General features: G+C 35.9%; 3 protein-coding genes across 3 annotated transcripts in view; 1 reads left to right on the forward strand and 2 right to left on the reverse strand.

Moving 5' to 3' along the window:
- The window catches only part of LOC106868803 (zinc finger protein 239), a 92,365-nt gene that overhangs the window by 66,323 nt on the left and 5,037 nt on the right, over positions 1 to 21,005 (reverse strand). The gene's annotated exons all lie outside the window — the stretch shown is intronic.
- On the reverse strand, positions 10,911 to 13,389 carry LOC128250480 (zinc finger protein 665-like). Its single transcript, XM_052975611.1, has one exon. The coding sequence runs from the start codon at positions 13,387 to 13,389 to the stop codon at positions 12,031 to 12,033; it is 1,359 nt and encodes a 452-aa protein (XP_052831571.1). The 3' UTR covers positions 10,911 to 12,030.
- Positions 15,300 to 19,988, forward strand: LOC106879614 (zinc finger protein 271-like). Its single transcript, XM_014929268.2, has 2 exons — positions 15,300 to 15,986; positions 16,698 to 19,988. Exon 2 carries the CDS (start codon positions 16,833 to 16,835, stop codon positions 18,426 to 18,428), a length of 1,596 nt encoding a protein of 531 aa, XP_014784754.2. The 5' UTR covers positions 15,300 to 15,986; positions 16,698 to 16,832; the 3' UTR covers positions 18,429 to 19,988.

Below are 21,005 nucleotides of genomic sequence, written 5' to 3' on the forward strand. Positions count from 1 at the left end.
CAGTGTGATATCTGTTATAAATCATTCTCTCAAAAGTCTAACTTAACTATTCACAAGCAAGTTCATACAGGAGAGAAACCATATCAGTGTGATATCTGTGATAAATCATTCTCTCTTAAGCATACATTAAGTTCTCACAGACGCATTCATACAGGAGAGAAATCATATCAGTGTGATATCTGTGATAAATCATTTTTACAAATAGGTAACTTAACTGCTCACATGCACGTTCATACAGGAGAGAAACCATATCAGTGTGATATCTGTTATAAATCATTCTCTCAAAAGTCTAACTTAACTACTCACAAGCATGTTCATACAGGAGAGAAACCATATCAGTGTGATATCTGTGATAAATCATTCTCTCTTAAGCATACATTAAGTTCTCACAGACGCATTCATACAGGAGAGAAACCATATCAGTGTGATATCTGTGATAAATCATTTTTACAAATAGGTAACTTAACTGCTCACATGCACGTTCATACAGGAGAGAAACCATATCAGTGTGATATCTGTTATAAATCATTCTCTCAAAAGTCTAACTTGACTATTCACAAGCACGTTCATACAGGAGAGAAACCATATCAGTGTGATATCTGTGATAAATCATTCTCTCTAAAACATACATTAAGTTCTCACAAACGCATTCATACAGGAGAGAAACCATATCAGTGTGATATATGTGATAAATCATTCTCTCAAAAGTCTAACTTAACTACTCACAAACGCATTCATACAGGAGAGAAACCATAGCAGTGTGAGATCTGCGGTAAACCATTTTCCAAATGTGGAAATTTCTGTAGGCACAAACGTATTCATACGGGAGAAAAGCCATATCACTGTAATATTTGTGGAAGATCATTCTCTGATTGTTCTAGCTTATCTACACACGAACATATTCATACAAAGGAGAAGCCATATCATTGTGACATCTGTGGTAAATCGTTTCCTGCAACCAAAATCTTAGATCTACACCAACATGCACATAGAGAGAAATTATAGGACTGTCCTATCTGTAATAAATCATTCCGTTCACCTAGTTTCATGACTAAACATAAACGTATTCACACAGGAGAGAAACCGTGCGATGTGAGTGGTAAATCATTTTCTTTGAAGCCACACTTGACTACACACACGTATTCATACTGGAGATAAACCACATCGCTGTGATATCTGCGGAATAGTCTATGCTCAAAACAGCCACTTAACTGCACACAAACGTACTCATACAGGAGAGAAACCATTCCAGTGTGACATCTGCAATAAATCGTTCCTTGCAAATGGTGAATTGACCCGTCATAAACGTTCTCATACAGGAGAGAGGCCATGTCATTGTGATGTCTGTGATAAATCATTCTTTCAAAAAGGCCACTTAAATAAACACATACGAATTCATACAAAACAGTAACGAGCTCATTATCAGAATGGAGTTTGTGATAAATGCAGTGCATGATGTAGAATATTTGTTCATGATGATCAAATGGATTTTTCCCAGTTTTTCAGACAAGAAAACATAAATTTACTCATCAAAAATTGAAAACAACACATTTACTGCATTGTGTTTATGAAAACTATCAAGATTCATTGAATGAAAAATTGTGCATGATAAAACTATAAATATATTCCCCTTTCCAAGAAGATATCACAGATATATATATATATATATATATATAATGTTCCATCTGATATATTTCTGGAAGGGAGAAGGTATACACTTGATGTATTTGACATTATGCGTAAATAACTGAGACACGTATTCTCTTCAATCTTGTTATAACATCACTTAAAATGTTAGAAATCATAGACTGGTGTCATCATCACCACCATCATCATTTGATATCTGGTTTCCAAGCTGCCTTGGATTCTGCACTCTTTGATACTCCAACTGTTTCTATATTTGATTTTACTGACTCTGAAGAACCTCTGAGGATCCTTCTTACTCATTTCCACCATTTAGACATTGTAATCATGGCTGGCTATTCATTCTAACACCAATCACTTTACACAGTGTCCTGGGACAGTAAATGGACACTTAACAAAGATCCAAAATATAGATATACAGCCTAGTCTCCATGTCTGGCAACAGATTAACATCCATTTTGCCCTCCTAGCATCGATGGATGTATCTTTTTTAGCTCTGTATGTTACCAACCATTTCCTGTCGTTTGTCATATCACGTGTGTGGTTCACGATCTGATAGCTTTAGCTTCTGGACATTTCGCTCCATATGTTACGTATTCTGGACCTTCTATACATTGTTTCATGTATCTTATGTATATTCTGCTTTAAATGTTATTATGGATGTATCCCACCAAGGGACCAGTTCTGATGTTGGTTTTCGTTTCTACAGTTTTATCATTTCTTTTATTTCTAGTATGATTCCTTCATGACTTGAGGGTTAAACTGAATGTTTATTTGCAAGTATGAATGAAACCTTAAACTTGATATAAATGCAAAATGAATGACGTAATTTCTGAATCATCATCATAGTCATCAGTGTTTTAATGTCCATTCTACAGGCTGGTATGGGTTTGATATGTCTGTTACACAAGATATCAGCACATTTTCTCAATTGTGAGGCCCAGGATCTTGGGTTCTGACCTCGTTATTCTTTGTAAATATTCTTAATTACTTGAAATTGAAATAAATCTGGTTTTGCTCTTCAATTATTCTCCTGTTATTCTAAATGTAGAACATTTAACCAAAACTTGTCCTGACACAACCATAAACTACAGAATTCACAGACTTGATCAATGTCTGATAAAAGTTACACATTTTCCAAACTCATCTTCAAAGCTGTTTGATTTGTATTTATATGTTACGTAGAAGCACCACTGATGCTATATTCCTGGTATAGCAACTGCAGAGGAAATAACCAGCCAAAAAGAAACCCCTATACTTGGCTTTTGTGGACTTGGAGAAAGCCTTTGACAGGGTCCCCCGATCTCTTATCTGGTGGGAGATGCAGGAACTAGGGATTGATGAATTGTTAAGAAAAGTTGTACAGAAATGCCATTAGTAAGGTCAGGGTTGGCAATGAATATAGTGAAGAATTCTGGGTAGAAGTAGGGGTCTACCAAAGATCAGCACTCAGCCCCCTCTAATTCATCATAGTCTTCCAAGCAATAACAGATGAATTCAAGACAGGTTACCGCTGGGAGCTCCTCTATGCTGATGACTTAGCCTTCATAGCAGAATCATTACCAGAACTAGAGAAGAAATTTCAGGTGCAGAAGCTAGGTTTAGAATCGAAGGGCCTTAGAGTCAGTGTCGCAAAAACCAAAGTCCTAGTAAGTAGGAAGGTGAAAAAATCACAAACCCCTTCAGATTGATGGTCCTGCTGAATCTGTAGAAAAGGTGTAGGTAGAAACTCAATAAGATGTACCCAGTGTAAGCTGTGGACGCATAAGAGGTGCAGCAACATCAAAAGAAGGTTAACCAGGAAGACAGCTTTCGTGTGTGGCAGATGCACTGGGGCAGTAAACATCATATGCTCAGAAAACAGATTCCATCACATGCCAGTGAGAGAAACTAGAAGTAGTTGATAGCTTCTGCTACCTAGGTGACCAAGTCTGTAGTGGGGGTGGATGTTCTGATAGTGTAGCGGCTAGAATAAGAATAGCCTGGGCAAAGTTCAGAAAGCTCCTACCTCTATTGGTGACAAAGGACATCTCGCTCAGAGTGAAAGGTAGATTGTATGATGCATGTGTGTGAACTGCCATGCTTCACAGCAATGAAACATGGGCTGTGACTGCTGGAGATATGCATAGGCTCGAAAGAAATGAAGCTAGCATGATCAACTGGATGTGTAATGTCAATGTGCACAGATGACAGAGTGTAAGCGCCCTCAGAGAAAAGTTGGACATAAGATTTAACGAATTGACTAACTCTAAAGAAGTTATATTGAATCAGTGTGTGTGTCATTATTAGCATAATCACCCTCTTAAGTCAAGCTTTGTTTCAGCACACTAATTCACATTGAGAATCTTGCAAACCAAATACGAAAACAAAGTATATATACGTGTGTGTAAATATATATCAAACTGTTTGATCAAATGATGACAGTTACAGAGAGGGCCATTGCCCACCTGATTAGGAGGAGAATTAGTCTAGATGAGATGCAGTTTGGTTTTGTGTCAAGTAGAAGCAGCACTGATGCTATATTCTGGTAAGGCAGCTCCAGGAGAAATACATAGTCAAAGATACAGCTCTGTACTTGGCTTTTGTTGACTTGGACAAAGCTTTTGAAGGGTCCCCTGGTCACTTATCTGGTGGTCAATGCAGAAACTAGGGATAGACAAGTGGTTGGTGAGAGCAGTACAAACTATGTACAGGGATGCCATCAGTAAAGTGAGGGTTGGCAACGAGTACAGCAATGAATTCGGGTACAAGGAATTGATCAGAATGACACGTGGAAGACCAGCAGAACTGCAATTCATTGTTCCCGAAATTGAAATCCTCAACCGTGAATCAGTCATCGAGGAATCGTGAAATATCAACCAATTAGCCAAATCACAACACGAGATTCTTCAGTGGTTGTCATGGCATTGACTAATTGTGAATTTATACATGTGCAAAATGTGTAATTCGTCATGTTATCTTACAACAGTATTCATGTTGTTTAACAGGAAGTTGACTTAGGGTTAAGTGAAAATAAAAAAATTGTGGAGATTGGAAATGCCTGAGGGATAAAATGTTGCTATATTTGAGGTGGAGGTAAATGACATGGACCTCATCCCATTTCGGTTTTTTGGGGGTAGAGATTTCTACTGAAACCCACTTTTTCTACTGCGGAGATTCCGAATGTGCAAAAAAATCGGCATTTCAAAATTTTCCGAAGATGGGGGACCTTTGTAAATTTTTTTACATTAGTGTTAAAACTATGGAATTCATGTCAATCAATACCCACTCTATTCAATATTGTTTATTATTCAATTCAACAAGGAATGACAAAGGTTTATTGAAAATCCGTTTATTTGTTCGGAAGAGTGGATTGATTACATTATGTTATCGCAGTTTTGTAAGATTTGGCTGTTATTTCTAGCATGTGGATAGCCTACTTGAAGGCATGGGGGTGTACATATGGGAGAATGTACGAAAAAAAAAAAACAACAGACGAGGACAGGTGGTGTAAACAACAAAAGGATGTATTAGTTTGACGCTCGGGAATACAGAAAGTCTTTAACGTTTCGAGCTACGTTCTTCAACAGAAAGAATACGGAGAAAAAAACAAAAAAAACACGGAGAATCGTCTTAATCACCATGATTGTTTTTTTTTTTCCACAAATAAAAATAATTACAACACACCAATGCAAGGATGGTACTAATTATTTCAGCGGTGTAAAGAAATAATAGGTACCTTCCTCACGGTGACTTTATATATATTGTGACATCTTCGTCATTGGCTCTGTATTAATATGTAAGTATTATTAACAGAAACAACATTTACATTGTATAAGTTGTGTCATTTTTCCTACTATATCTCTTTGTTTTGATGTGTTCGAAGACAGAAGAAAGAAAGTGAAGAAATTTTCCTTAAAGTAACGATGTTGTCTTAATCCTCAAACGGGTCGGCTGTCACATATGTAATAGAAGTGAGTTGAAAAACTTGCATTAGTTGATATTACTTATTGTTGTCTTAATATTTACACTGTTTTCCTTTCCAAATTCCATTTCAATTATCGTTATCCACCCAGATCTTAATATTAATACAAAAAGAAAGTCTGTATTTCTTATTGTCACTATTTACCTTTATTCCTATCATGTAGACTTAACTTTTCTCCAACATCGCTATTTTAAAGTAATTTTAATGTTGATAGTCAAAGATCGATGATAATTATCAATAGTCCAGCTGATAATTACTGCGAACAAAATTGATTTCCGATTAAAATTAAAAAACAAAAAAACAGACGTATTAAAAGTGTTATTAAAACTTTTCCAAAACTTGCGTTTAAAGAGCTAAAATGTTCCACTCCAATATATTTTTGTGTTTTATTCACAAACAGCAAATCCTGTAATCTCTATGAGACATAAAAATTCCTCATGGATAAATATACAATCTATTATGATATTTTAGAATCAAACAACAGAAATATTATGTTAAACACAAACAAATGACTAAACATCAACTTTTTACATTGAGACCTGGGTACTACTAAAGCAGCGCGACTGCGCGTTCGGGTCCGCGCTGCTTTAGTAGTACCGAGACCTGTTTTTATTTGTGATTTCGTATTTGTTTTCTCACACGTTAATATATTTGTGCTGAGCTGAGTTTTATTTAAAGTGTTACGTTGGTTTCACCATGTTGAGAAAGTGAAGAAGGTTTTCGTAACTTGCGTTTTAAGCAAGATGATTTTAATTCTCCACTTCATTGTTTATCCTGACATACCAAAGGAAAATCAATAACATATCACCATCTGTCCCTGTATGTATATGTGAATATATATATATATATATATATATATATATATATATATATATATATATATATATATATATATTTACTAGCCTTGAAGCCACCGTTTGGGCAGCGTTCAAGCTAGTTCCTGCGGAGGGCACCTTTGAGGCTTTCAGCCTCACTCTCGGGACGCTTTGCGACCCTCAACCCTTGTGTATTGGACCCTAACACATTCATTGTACATGTATCTCTTGGTATTAATTATCTGATACCCCATTCCAAACTCCCTACCCAACATATACCCACACACCCATACCTAAACCCCATGTCCCATTAACTTGTTTCTGCAAATTTGCTAAGCATAGTTAGGACTTACCCTGGGATTAGGCGAGTTGCTGGTGTGAGTCTCGTTGTCTTTGAGGAGTTAACGCACATAAAAACATAATTGATACACATACACATACACACACCTGCTTCAAACTGGACTCCATCCAAGCAGCTCAATGAATATGATTCTCATCATTATCGTCTCCATCATATGATTGGGAAAAAAGTTGTAGCTATAACATCTAAATTATTTTGTGGGGAGAAAGACATGACTGGATGGGTAGACTGAGGGATAAAAATGGAGGAGAATGACAGCCTTGGTGGGAATTTATTTACAGTTCTGCTAAGGTTAGGTTTGGGATTGGGTATTCTTTACATATTGTGTGATGGACTCTCACACACATACACACACACACCTATATGTTGTCTGGCTCACCAACTCCTGTCAAGCTGTTGAAACCATGCCTCAATGGAAGACAGATATTAAATGGTTATGATGATGATATATATACATATTTACACATAGATAAGCATGCATTGATACACACACACACACATCATACACTCGTTCTTCTATAAACAAGCTGTGTATTTGTCCCAGGTGAGAAGCTGCTATCAAGTTCTCACTCTGTGTCTAACAGAACAGCTTTACTGTTGTCTTGAACGACAGGAGACTTTGGAGATGTTGAAATTTGGTAAAATATAAAAAGAGTTGGCATTTCCAGCGGTCCAAAGATGTCAATGCATGTTTTGTCAGCAAGAAGAAACACAGATGGATGAGGTCCATTGTCCTGGTAAAGGTTTATATCTACAGTTTATCAATATAGAAGAAATGTTGTAAAATGTCTACTTTTTAAGTATCCTCGATATTTTCTATTTTGTTCTCTCTTATTTCAGAATATCAGATGACATTGGCATAAAAGAATATTACTTACCTGAGATCCATCAATATTTATCATCTTTTAAAGACAAGAGAAGATGTAATACACAACAGATACGCACCCTCATTATATAAATCTATGGTAGAATTACTGTGGAATATTGGCTCTGAACAGAATTTTTATACAAAACGCTCTCAAACTTACAGACTGGAATTTGTACTATAATGATTTGATATCGAAATTAAAGCTGATTTACAAAGGAATTTGCAGCATCTTCAAATATTAACAAAAATCACAGTTGATAGAAATATAGCCAAAGAAACAGGAATAAAATATATAAATAAAGGGAAGAAGAACTTTTATATTTATTGTGGTGAGAGAGAAACAAGAATGGAAGACGAATTGTGTGAGAAAAAGATTAAATGTGAAGCAGAGTCTGAAATTATTGATTTCCCCGAGGATATACAGAAAGAGAAAGGAAAGACATTCTATCAGTGTGATATCTGTAATAAATCATTCTCTCAGAAGTCTAACTTAACTACTCATAAACGCATTCATACAGGAGAGAAACCATATCAGTGTGAGATCTGTGATAAATCATTTTGTCAGAAAGGTCACCTTATTGGTCACAAACGTATTCATACAGGAGAGAAACCATTTCACTGTGATATCTGTGGTAAATCATTTCCTCAAAGTTCTGACCTAACTACTCACATACGTACTCATACGGGAGAGAAACCATTTCACTGTGATGTCTGTGGTAAATCCTTTTGTCAGAAAGGTAGCCTCATTAGTCACAAACACATTCATACAAAAAACAAACCATATCACTGTGATATTTGTGGTAAATCATTCTCTGTAGATGGTAACCTAAATAAACACAAACGTATTCATACAGGAGAAAAACCATATCACTGTGGTGTCTGTGGTAGATTATTCTCTCAGAGTTCTAGCTTATCTAGACATGAACATATTCATACACGTGAAAGGCCATATCATTGTGATATCTGTGGTAAATCGTTTCCTGCACCAACAATTTTAAATATACACAAACGTGTTCATACAGGGAAGAAATTGTATCACTGTGGTATCTGTAGTAAATCGTTCCCTGCACCTAGTGTCTTAACTATACATAAACGTATTCACACAGGAGAGAAACCTTACGAGTGTGATATCTGTGGTAAATCATTTTCTGTGAAGCATCACTTAATGATTCATGAACGTATTCATACTGGGTATAAACCACATCGCTGTGATGTCTGTGGAAAATTATTTTACCAGAACAGCCACTTAACTGCTCACAAACGCATTCATACAGGAGAGAAACCATTCCAGTGTGATATCTGCAGTAAATCATTCCTTGAAAGTAGTGAATTAACTCGTCATAAACGTTCTCACACAGGAGAGAAGCCATATCTCTGTGAGATATGTGGAAAATCCTTCCCTCAAAAAAGCCACTTAACTAAACACTTAGGTATGCATACAAAACAGTAACGAGCTCATTATCAAAATGGAATTAGAATTTTTTATGAATTCTATAAAAGTTAACCTTTTTGCAGGACTTCATATGCTTCACCAATTTTGATTTTGGTAAATCAGTAATTGGTTCTGATAAAAACTACAATTCCAGAATCCTGCTTGTAAACTACCATATTTTACCATTTATGTTGCTGGCATCATCATAACTTTGACCTTGGAACTCTTTTATATCATTTTCTTTTAGCATTTAAAAAGAATTCAAGTAAGCATTAAGAAGTGTTTTCTATTATATATTTTAACCCTCTTGTCACCATATTCCTGTTGAGATGCTCTGTGTTTCTTTCAATAAATTTTTAATATAACAAAGAACTTAGTAAAATAACTTAGTTACTATTAAGTTAGTGTTAGGAACATAAAACTGTGACTAAGGTTTGGTGGAAGATTCTAATTCAGAACTTTTGAAAACAAGATGTTTGTATTACAGAGCTAGAGGTGATTTCAGCCAGTTTGGAATCAAAAGGGTTAAGCAAGTTGTTCAGCACTAAGCCCTTCAATATCCCCAAATTGTTTAGATCTTTCAATAGATCCATACTATAAAACATGGTACACAGTCAAAATCAGCTGATCCACTTTAGATATATCTGTAGAAGCTTATCCAGTGAAACACAATAATACTTAGATTACTTCATAGATCATGTGGAAAAATCATATTGGAAGAACTAATCAGATTGACAAATTCTAAGACCATAACCAGTGGTGTGTAACCAGCCCACTTATGTGTACCTTTCATTTATTGGACAATAAACTTTGCTCGCGAAGACCTGTTGAGGCAAGTGGAATCAAAATCAAATTTGCTGACGTGGCCAACGACAGCACCACCTGATTGGCACCCGTGCCAATGGCACATGAAAAGCACCATCCGAGCATGATCGTTGCCAGGGCTGTTGACTGGCTCTCGTGCCAATGGCATGTAAAAAGCAACATTCGAGCGTGATCGTTACCAGTGTTGCCTTTCTGGCACATGAAAAACAAGATTCAAGCGTGGTTGTTGCCAGTGCTGCCGGACTGGTTCCTGTGCAGGTGGCATGTAAAAAACACCATTTGAACATGGTTGTTGCTAGTACCGCCTGACTGGCTCTCGTGCCGGTGGCACATAAAAGCACCCACTAAACTGTCGGAGTTGTTGGCATTAGCAAGGGCATCCAGCTGTAGAAACTTTGCCAGATCAGATTAGAGCCTAGTGCAGCCTTCTGGCCCACTAGTCCTCAGTCAAACTGTCCAACCCATGTCAGCATGGAGAACAGACGTTAAACGACGATGATGATGTTGTTTTAGATACATGTGATTTATGCTCCCTATAATTGCTTTCTATAAATAGTTGATATGTTCTGTTAGAAAAGGGTCAACATTAGCCAGACAATTCTAGAAATTCCAACTAAATTTCCCTTGCAACAGGATCCAACAGTTTTATGTCTAACATGAAATAAAAGAAGACTTTATTCCACTTAAAACTTGATTGTTCACTCTAGAAATGTGCACCAATATTTTTGGTCATTCTTCGTCTCTGGGAATCAACAAATTCCTCTTTGGTTTTGTGCATTAACAGTGAAAACTACAGCTTGTTTATGACAAGAGGTACTTTCTTCCAGATGAACAAAAAGATTGCTTCTATTTTTCCATCTCCACCAAGCTGTAAAGAACATCCTTAAGCCACACTGATTTGTAGGTGACAAGTTGTCTCCAATCTATCTTAAAGAACACTAACTGCAAATATAGACACAGAATCTGACAGATACATGACAGTATAGAAACCAAATGGCAAATGATGATGATAAAATATTTATTTCTAACATAATAATTGCACAAAGATGTTACAACATGATTAATGAGAATATATTTCTCAGTTATTTACCCACAATGTCAAAAGAATTGTCTTTCTGATAATGTATAACATGGAATACATATATGTTTATTCTCCGGAGAAAGAAATGAAATGAGAGATGAGTTTGTAGATATTGGGTTTACAAAATATAGGGAATAATAACGAAAAGAGAAATAAAATGCAAGTAAAAATTAAGATGAGATCGTATGGGAGACAGGAGGACATGGAGCTATGTAAGGTGAGCAAAATGTAGTGAATATCATCAAATGGAAATATGTTGAGATACATTAATCAAGATAGTGTTTAGAAATATATGATTAATGGCATAAGGCAGCTAGATATATAAGAAAATGTATTCATAGATGATTTATAATTATTGTTAGTATATACATGGCAAAACTGACCTCGTCTGTGCTTGTGCCATGTAAAAAAGCACTCAATCCACTCTGCAGAGTGATTGGTGTTAGGAAGGATGTCCAGCTGTAAAAACGATGCCAAAACAGACTGTGAAACATGGTGCAGTCTTCTGCCTAGCCAGCTCCTGACAAACCATCTAACCCATGCCAGCACAGAAAGCAGACATTAAATGATGATATATATATATATACACAATAGGCTTCATACAGTTTCCACCTGCCAAATCTACTCACATGTCTTTCGTCGGCCTGAGGTGCCACACGGTGGGATTGCATGTGGAACCATGTGGTTGGGAAGCAAGGCACGTAAAAAGCACCCACTACACTCTCAGAGTGGTTGGTGTTAGGAAGGGCATCCAGCTGTAGAAATCTTGCCAGATCAGATTGGAGCCATAAAATTACTCAATTTTCAAATGAGAAAAAAGGTAAAAAAAAAAAAATATCTGAAAAGTTAGTATTTATTAATAATGATACTATCTTTTGTAAATAAAGATTTACTACACATTGGTGAATTTACTAAAATTACTCCATCAAAAAAATGCCAATACTCATACAATTATTAGCTTTATCAATGACAGAAAGGGAAAAATTAATTTGATTAAGAAAAAATATTTTTCAGGTTTTAGCATTTTGCTCTTAATAAAATCACTCTTCTATATGAACACAAACATGGGTATTTAAATCCCCATTTTCAGAGAATGATTTACCACAAATATCACAGGTATATGATTTCTCTCCAGTATGTATGAGTTTGTGCTTTGTTAAATAACTTCCATCAGAGAAGGATTTACCACAGATATCACAATGATATGGCTTCTCCCCTGTATGAATACGTTTGTGAGTGATCAAGTGATCATTTCGAGAGAATGATTTACCACAGATATCACAATGATATGGTTTCTCTCCTGTGTGGATACGTTTGTGTTTAGTTATAGCACTTCTTCCATCAGAGAATGATTTACCACAGATATCACAAAAATAGGGTTTCTCACCAGTATGAATACGTCTGTGTGAAGTTAAAATACCACTTTGAGAGAATGATTTACCACAAATATCACAAAGATATGGTTTCTCTCCAGTATGAATGCGTTTGTGACTAGCTAAATGACTGTTTCTTGAGAATGATTTACCACAGATATCACAGTGATATGGCTTCTCACCTATATGAATATACATGTGTGTAGTTAAGCTATTGCCATGAGAGAATGATTTACCACAGAAATCACAGTGGAATGGTTTCTCTCCTGTATGAATACGTTTGTGTTTAGTTAAATCGCTACTTCCAGAAAACGATTTACCACAAATATCACAGTGGAATGGCTTCTCTCCTGTGTGAATACGTTTGTGAGTAGTTAAGTGATTACTTAGAGAGAATGATTTACCACAAATATTACAGTGATATGGTTTCTCTCCTGTATGGATATGTTTGTGAGAAGCTAAATGGTTACCTGCAGAGAATGACTTACCACAGATATCACAATGATAAGGTTTCTCTCCTGTGTGAATACGTTTATGAGTAGTTAAGTAACCACTTCGAGAGTACGATTTACCACAGATATCACAGTGATATGGCCTCTCTCCTGTATGAATGCGTATGTGTATAGTTAACTTACTACTCCCAGTGAATGATTTACCACAGATATGACAGTGATATGGTTTCTCTCCTGTATGAATGCGTTTGTGTTTAGTTAATTGGCTCCCATCAGAGAAATATATCCCACAGATATCACACTGATATGGTTTTTCTCCTGTATGAATGTGTTTGTGATTTGTTAGGTTACGTTTCTGAGTGAATGATCTCCCACAAATATCACAATGATATGGCTTCTCTCCTGTATGAATTCGTTTGTGAGCGTTTAAATTACCTCTATGAAAGAACGATTTTCTACAGATATCACACTGATATAAATGTTTTTCTTTCTCATTGTTCATGTCATCTGGTGAACCAGGACTTTCAACTGGTAATTCATATTTAACCTTGTTCCCACACAATTCACTTTCCATAATTTTTTCTCTCTCACCACAGTCTAAAGACAGTTTTTCTTTTAGCTATATTTTATTCCTAACAAATATTCCTTCTGCTATATTCCTTCAGCTGTGATCTTTGTCAGTATTTGAAGATGCTGCAAACTTCTTTGGAATGCAAGTTTAATTAAAATACAAAACTGTTTTAAGCACATTCCAGAAAGTAGAGAAACTTTATTATTATTATTCTTAGGTCAGAGTAAATATTTCATAGCAATTCTTCAGCAGATTTATATGAAGAGGGCGATATCTGTTCTGTACGACACTTTCTTTTATTGGTTTTGAAACAGAAAATTTCTGTGTGAATGTCATCCAGTATTCTGAAATATAACAGGAATATTATTCAGATTTTTCTGTCAGATTATTTAATCACATTATTTTCAAGTAATCATGCATTATTTTGTAGCTTTGAGATTTTGATGATGTGATTGTTTTGTTTTAGAACAATGTTGTAGGGTAGATGTGAGATGCCAGATCTGGCTGGTTTGAGCATAAAACAAGAATATTCAGGCCAGTTTAGATGCTAAAGAGTTAAAATGTAGACATTCAACAGAAGACATTTTACTACATTCCTTCTATATTAATAAACTGTAGATACAAACGTATCGTCAGACCCCCAAAACCCCTTTAAAATACGGAGGTCTTGGGGTCTGACGATACGCTATGAAGTTAAACCCTTTATGAACGGGAAACCCCATAAACCAGCCTTCACCAGGAATATATATATATATATATAAATGGTGTTTTTTATTCAATTTTCTTACCAACGACAGTTTCCCCCACCCCATTAATCTATTTTCTATCGCACTCCATGTCACGTTGCTTCTTTTCAGTCGTCAAGATAGCTATCACACACACACCATCCTGCTCTCTCTTCAACACCTTAATTCCTATCTATTAGTCTTAATTTCGTAACCCCACTTTGTTTCAGAAGTCTTCCCACCTAATTGTGAAGGAACAAATGAATCTTTTATCTTTCCATGGTTGAGACAAACTTTCTGGCGTTGGTGAATAAATAAACAGAGAGGAATGTTTAGTCGTCATACCGAAGACAAGACAACCCTGCATAGTGCTGGTGCCACCGGAAAATGAACCCAACACACTCTGTAATGTAGTTGATGTTAGGAAGAGCAGTCGATCGTAAGAACCATGTCAAAAATGAGACACAAGACAACATCATCCTACCAAACTGTCCCATGTCAGCTTGGAAATCGGACGTAAAACGATGATGATGTATGCGTACGTGTGACTATGTACTTGTGTGTGTATGCATGTATGTATTTGCATCAAATACATTAAATATTATCACCCTGTAAAATAATTATAATGTAGTTTACTAATTAAAACAAATTTTACGGAAACATTTTGCTCACTACCGATAGTAGTTAAAGTTTAACGACGACCGTTTACCTTTCATTTATCTTCAGTCCTGTCTGTTTCACATAAGTCTATCATCTTACACGTACAAAGTCGGTAAGATCGCTGCTCTTTCTCTAGACATTTGGACCCACGAAGAACCATGTTAACAGATCTTACTGCAGTAAACCAAATACGAGAATCCACAATACTAGAAGTCTTAGAAAGCTTTGCACCAGAGCGATCTAATGAGCTCAGACAACCCTAACACGTCCTTGCTATTGTGCTTTGTTGTGTAAAGAGCAAAATACAAGACCATATTGAAGAAATGGTAAATACTACGAGATACTCTACCATTAAGGAAGCAATCAATACAGAGTCAGTCCAGTGCATTCAGAGCCCGAGATTAGTCCTGCAATGAGAACAGACGTCTCCGTGAAATGACTAATTGCTGAATACACCCAAGAACTGTCGGTAATAATATATAAGGTACAAGATTACTAATTCTGTTGGTGTTGACTCAGCTTTCTTCTACTGCTAAAATGTTGTTGAAATGAATACAGCAGTTTTTCGTGGACAAATATAAATATCATGGCTAAGGTTAAATAAAAATATTTGTTATATGTCTGTATATTTCTGACGTCCTACACCATCACTTTCTTTGCTAAATGATGAGCAACACCAACCTTTAGTGAATAAAATTGTCGTTTCTATGAATACGAAACTACAGAATAATGTTTCGTTCCTAACTTTATTCCGTCCAAATTAGAGACATTTCCAACAACCCACGTCTCGTCGGAAGAAGTCTTGCTTTGAATAGAATAAAGTTTAGTTAGAGTGTCCTTTCTCAAACTGATGACATCTGAAGACAAAGTAGACCAGCACATATTTAAAGACATATTGAAACTAGAGACAGACTTAGTTGTTCTGACAGTTTATTGTCAGAACTTGCGAAATAATTCTGTTGATTGCCTGCTTATTGTTTGATAAACTTCTTCTATTACTGGGACGGATCCAGTTTTAAACTGACATCGAGAGGAGCCAATTCAATAGAGATGGTTGTTGCTAATGAACCGTGGAAAGAAATCTCTACAACATTCTTTATTATGTCGATGTGGAAAATCTAAATGAAGGTTTGTTGTGAAATATAGAAGTTGTGTTGAAGCTGTCATTGTCCAGTCTGACTCGTGACATCTTCGTCATTGGCTCTGTATTAATATGTAAGTATTATTAATAGAAACAACATCTACATTGTATAGGTCATGTCATTCTTCCTACATATCTGTTTGTTTTGATGTATTCAAAGATAAAGGAAAGAAAGTGAAGAAGAGAAGGAATTTTCCTAAAGTAGCGATGATGTCTTAATCCCCATACGGGGATATATATGTAGTATAGTGAACTCAAAAACTTGCTTTAACTGACATTGCCTATTGTCTGAATACTTTCGTTGTTTACTCTTTAATGAACGATATATACATACATCTCCTTCAATACCACTCCCCCCCCATTTCAGTTGGGGGGGGGGCTGCAAGCTACTTGGGGATCTCACTGCTGCTGGTGCCACATAAAAACTGGTTTGCGGCGTCCAGCCATAGAAACTACGCCTAAGGAGACAGTAGAGCTTGGCACAGTCTTCTGCCTATCCATTGGTCAGTAGACTTGAGAAAATATTGTTTAGGAACAGTCGAGGGTTGGAGACAAGGAGACCAGCTAGTTGTTGAAAGTCAAGAATACCATCTGCAAGTATGGAAAAATAGACGAGGATATATAATACAATGATAATGTATCTAGAAAAGGGCTGGATGTATTGGATGAGTTCCCTTGTCGAAGTGAAGGTTTTTATCAGAAGTTTATTAACATAAAAGTAATATAGTAAAATCTGTACGTTTTAAATATTCTCCATATTTTATATTGTTTCCCTTTTATTTCAGAATATTGGATGACATTGCCATAAAAGAATTTGAGTTTACAGTATCTTCAAATCGCAACAAAAATAGAGTTGATGGAAATATAGCTGAAAATATAACAAGAAAAAGTAAAATATCTGTGATGAGAGAAGGAAAAGGATGGCAGATAAACTATGTAGAAGACAGCCTGATAGTATTCATTTTCTCAGTGATGAAAAGAAAGAGGAAGTAAAAACATGTTATCAGTGTGATGTCTGTAAAAAGACATTCTCTTGGGAAAGTAACCTAACTGTTCACAAACGAATTCATGCAGGAGAGAAACCATATCAATGTGATGTTTGTGGTGGTTCATTCACTCAAAATGGTGACTTAACTAAACACAAACATATTCATAGTAGAGATGGACCGTATCAGTGTGACATCTGTGGTAAATCATTCTCTGGAAGGATTCATTTAACTAGACACAAACACATTCATATGGGAAAGAAGCCATATCAGTGTGATGTCTGTGGAAAATCATTTTCTCAAATAGGTCACTTAAGTAGCCACAAACGTGTGCATACAGGAGAGAAACCATATCGCTGTGATATCTGTGGTAAATCAGTCTCAACAAATAGTAAATTAAATATACACAAACGTCTTCACACAGGAGACAAACCATATTCCTGTGATATCTGTGGTAAGTCATTCACTAATAGTAGTCACTTAATTTCTCACAAAAACATTCATACAGGAGAGAAGCCATATTGCTGTGATGTTTGTGGTGAATCATTCTCTCGAAATGGTGACTTAACTAAACACAAACGTGTTCATACTGGAGAGAAACCATATCACTGTGAAGTCTGTGGTAAAACATTCTCTGCCAGTAGTGCTTTAACTATACACAAACATATTCACACGGGAGAGAAACCGTATCACTGTGATATCTGTAATAAATCATTCTCCCAAATAAGTCACTTAAGTAGCCACAAACGCATGCATACAGGAGAGAAACCATATCATTGTGATATCTGTGGTAAATCATTCTCTGAAAGTAGTGTCCTAACTAAGCATAAACGTATTCACACTGGAGAAAAACCATTTCATTGTGACATTTGTGGTAAATCATTTTCTGTAAATATTAACTTAACTACTCACAAACGTATTCACACAGGAGAGAAGCCATATCACTGTGATATCTGTGGTAAATCATTATCTGTAAGTAGTCACTTAACTACTCACAAACGTCTTCATACAGGAGAGAAACCATTTCATTGTAATATATGTGGTAATTCGTTCACTAATAGTAGCCATTTAAATGCTCACAAATACATTCATACAGGAGAGAAACCATATCACTGTGATATCTGTGGTGAATCATTCTCTCGAAATGGTGACTTAACTAAACACAAGCGTGTTCATACTGGAGAGAAACCATATCACTGTGATATCTGTGATAAATCATTCTCTGATGGAAGTAACTTAATCAAACATAAACGTATTCATACAGGGGAGAAGCCATATCACTGTGAGATCTGTGGTAAATCATTCACTGGAAGTCGTCACTTAACTATTCACAAACGTCTTCATACTGGGGAAAAGCCATATTGCTGTGAGATCTGTGATAAATCATTCTCTGCAAGTAGTTACTTAACTAAACACAAACGTATTCATACAGGAGAGAAACAGCATAACTGTAATATCTGTGGTAAATCATTTCCTCAAAAATGTCATTTAACCAAACATATAACTCTTCATCATACAAAACAGTATTAATATCATAATTTGGATTGTATTAAATAAGGTACTGCTTGTAGACCATTATATTTTTGTGGATCAAATACATTTTTCCTTTTTCTTGTTGTTTTAATTGGTAATTCCATAAATATTGATACTTTTCCATGCAGTAAATTTTGTAATTCTACCAAAACACTGCTTGAATTTCCTACATGTGAAAGTATCAATATTCACAAATATTAATATTGATATTTTCCATTAGTGATACTAGTTGTTGAAGTACAGAAATTAGTAAATTACTTTTAATGATGGAACTCAAAGTAGATTAAAGCTCTGAATAAGAATGTGTAGAATACTGGGCTAAAAAAAACCCTTGGATGGGGAAAAAAGTGGAAGGCTACCTGTGATGTAAACACAAATTAATATTTTTTCATTTATAAATTCTGTTAATGAAATTCACTTTTTAACTTCTTGTTGGTAAATATTTCAATTTTATGAATAGCAAGGAGGAAGAAGACAAAATTGATTTGATGATCAAAATGTTGGTAATATACTGTATCTATGATAACAGGGTGGTAACAATACCCGAACACTTAATTTTTCTATAACTTCATCTATATCTTCATTGGCAAGGTAACTGTCCTCTGATATTTTCAATAAAATTGTTTTATTCTATCAAAATATTCTTCCAGATTTCATCTCACTTATTTCCTGAAGGGAGAAAAGGCACATTTGGTTTTTACTCTCGGAGTGGTTGGCGTTAGGAAGGGCATCCAGCTGTAGAAACTCTGCCAAATCAGATTGGAGCCTGGTGTAGCCTTCGGGCTCCACCAGTCCTCAGTCAAATCGTCCAACCCATGCCAGCATGGAAAGCGGACGTTAAATGACGATGATGATGATGATTGTGGGTAAATAACTGAGGAACCTATTCTCATAAGCCATGTTATAACATCCCTGTGTAGTGGATCTTGCAAGCATGAGGTGGATTTGATCCTAGATAGCCAAATTTAAATTAACACTTCAACACATCTTTTCTCACAGTGGAACAATGGTTTTGATGAGTGACAGTAATTACATTTGCCAGATGCCTTATCTAAGCAAAATAAGATCTTCACCACTTGACCCTTCTAACCCCTTATAAGCCACCAAAAGCTAGAATTAAAATATCACAGCACCACCATTGTTCTCAACAACACGTCTATCCTTCTGGATAGTTATAAAAGCAAGAACCCCCAAGCAAAGGTCACTTGGTCAGTTGGTGAGAACTACCATCAGTTACTACCACTAGAATCATGGCCACAAGCAGGTAGTTACTAAAGACAGACGACCAGAGGGGAAAAAGAAAGAAGTTTACAATCAGAGACTATATGAAACAACATCCCACACTCTCTCACTCTCACTAGCTCACTTATTTTCTCTTACAACATCACTGTATCTCTATTTGTGGATTACTACTAAAAGAATGTGTACACAAAATATACAAGGAAAATCTATGACAGCTAACTTTACTTTGCATGCTTTACAATTTCATCACCTGCCTGTCAAGGCAAGGTATTGTATAATGTAATGGTAAAATAAATATTTTCTTCACAACTTCAATCACAGTTCTTTCATCTTTACATAATGGCAATCAACAAAGAATCAATCCTTACAAACTGATTACGACCCCGACATTCCATCCTGCTGTGTATCAACTATCGTTTATCATATTACTGTTCACAAATCAACGTTTATTGTTTATCAAATTAATTTCAACTGAAACAAATTAACTTCATCGTTACAGCTGATGACCCAACCATTACACATCCCTGTACAGTTATTAGGTAAGAAATACAGAAACCATTAAAGAAAATATTTCATTTATATCATTATGTGCATATGATATCTTGTATGTATTCTGGATCTTCTATACATTGTTTCATGTATCTTACGTATATTCTGGTTTAAATGTTATTACGGATGTATCCCACCAAGGGACCAATTTGATGCTGGTTTCGATTTCTACAGTTTTATCATTTCTTTTATTTCTAGTATGATTCCTTCATGGTTAAACTAAATGTTAATTTGCAAGTATCAATGTAACCTTAAACTTAATGCAAAATGGATGACAATTTGTGAATCATTGTTTCACCTGCAGCCCATGAGTCCATGTTGCCCCACTGGCAGAGCAAGCATATCACATGGTGCAGACACCATTGTTGTAGTCATTGTTCATTGCTGAGGCATAGAGGCTATGTTCAGTAGTGAGCGGTGGTCACCATTGGACCTGACTACAAAATGTGTTTCAATTTTCTTTTCTATTATTGTTTGAAACTTTTGAATTCTATTTTCTTCAATGCTATTCCTTTCTCCACTCACAGGTGCAGGCACAGCTGTGTCGTTAGGAAGTTGGCTTTCCGACCATATGGTTTTGGTTTCACTTCTACTGCAAGCCTTCTAGGATGGCTCTGGGCCAAGCAAAGCCTTGTGAGAGGATGGCCCTGGGCCAAGCAAAGCCTTGTGAGAGGATGGCCCTGGGCCAAGCAAAGCCTTGTGAAAAGATGGCTCTGGGCCAAGCAAAGCCTTGTGAAAGGGTCTCAGAAGCAGAAACTAAAATAAGCTCATATATATATATAT

This window comes from Octopus bimaculoides, chromosome 21, assembly GCF_001194135.2.
Source record: "Octopus bimaculoides isolate UCB-OBI-ISO-001 chromosome 21, ASM119413v2, whole genome shotgun sequence".
NCBI classification, from domain to species: Eukaryota; Metazoa; Mollusca; class Cephalopoda; order Octopoda; family Octopodidae; genus Octopus; species Octopus bimaculoides.

Excerpts from the sequence above, each read along its gene's own strand:
- LOC128250480 (XM_052975611.1), bottom strand. The coding sequence starts at position 13,389 with ATGGAAAGTGAATTGTGTGGGAACAAGGTTAAATATGAATTACCAGTT.
- LOC106879614 (XM_014929268.2), top strand. The coding sequence starts at position 16,833 with ATGGCAGATAAACTATGTAGAAGACAGCCTGATAGTATTCATTTTCTC.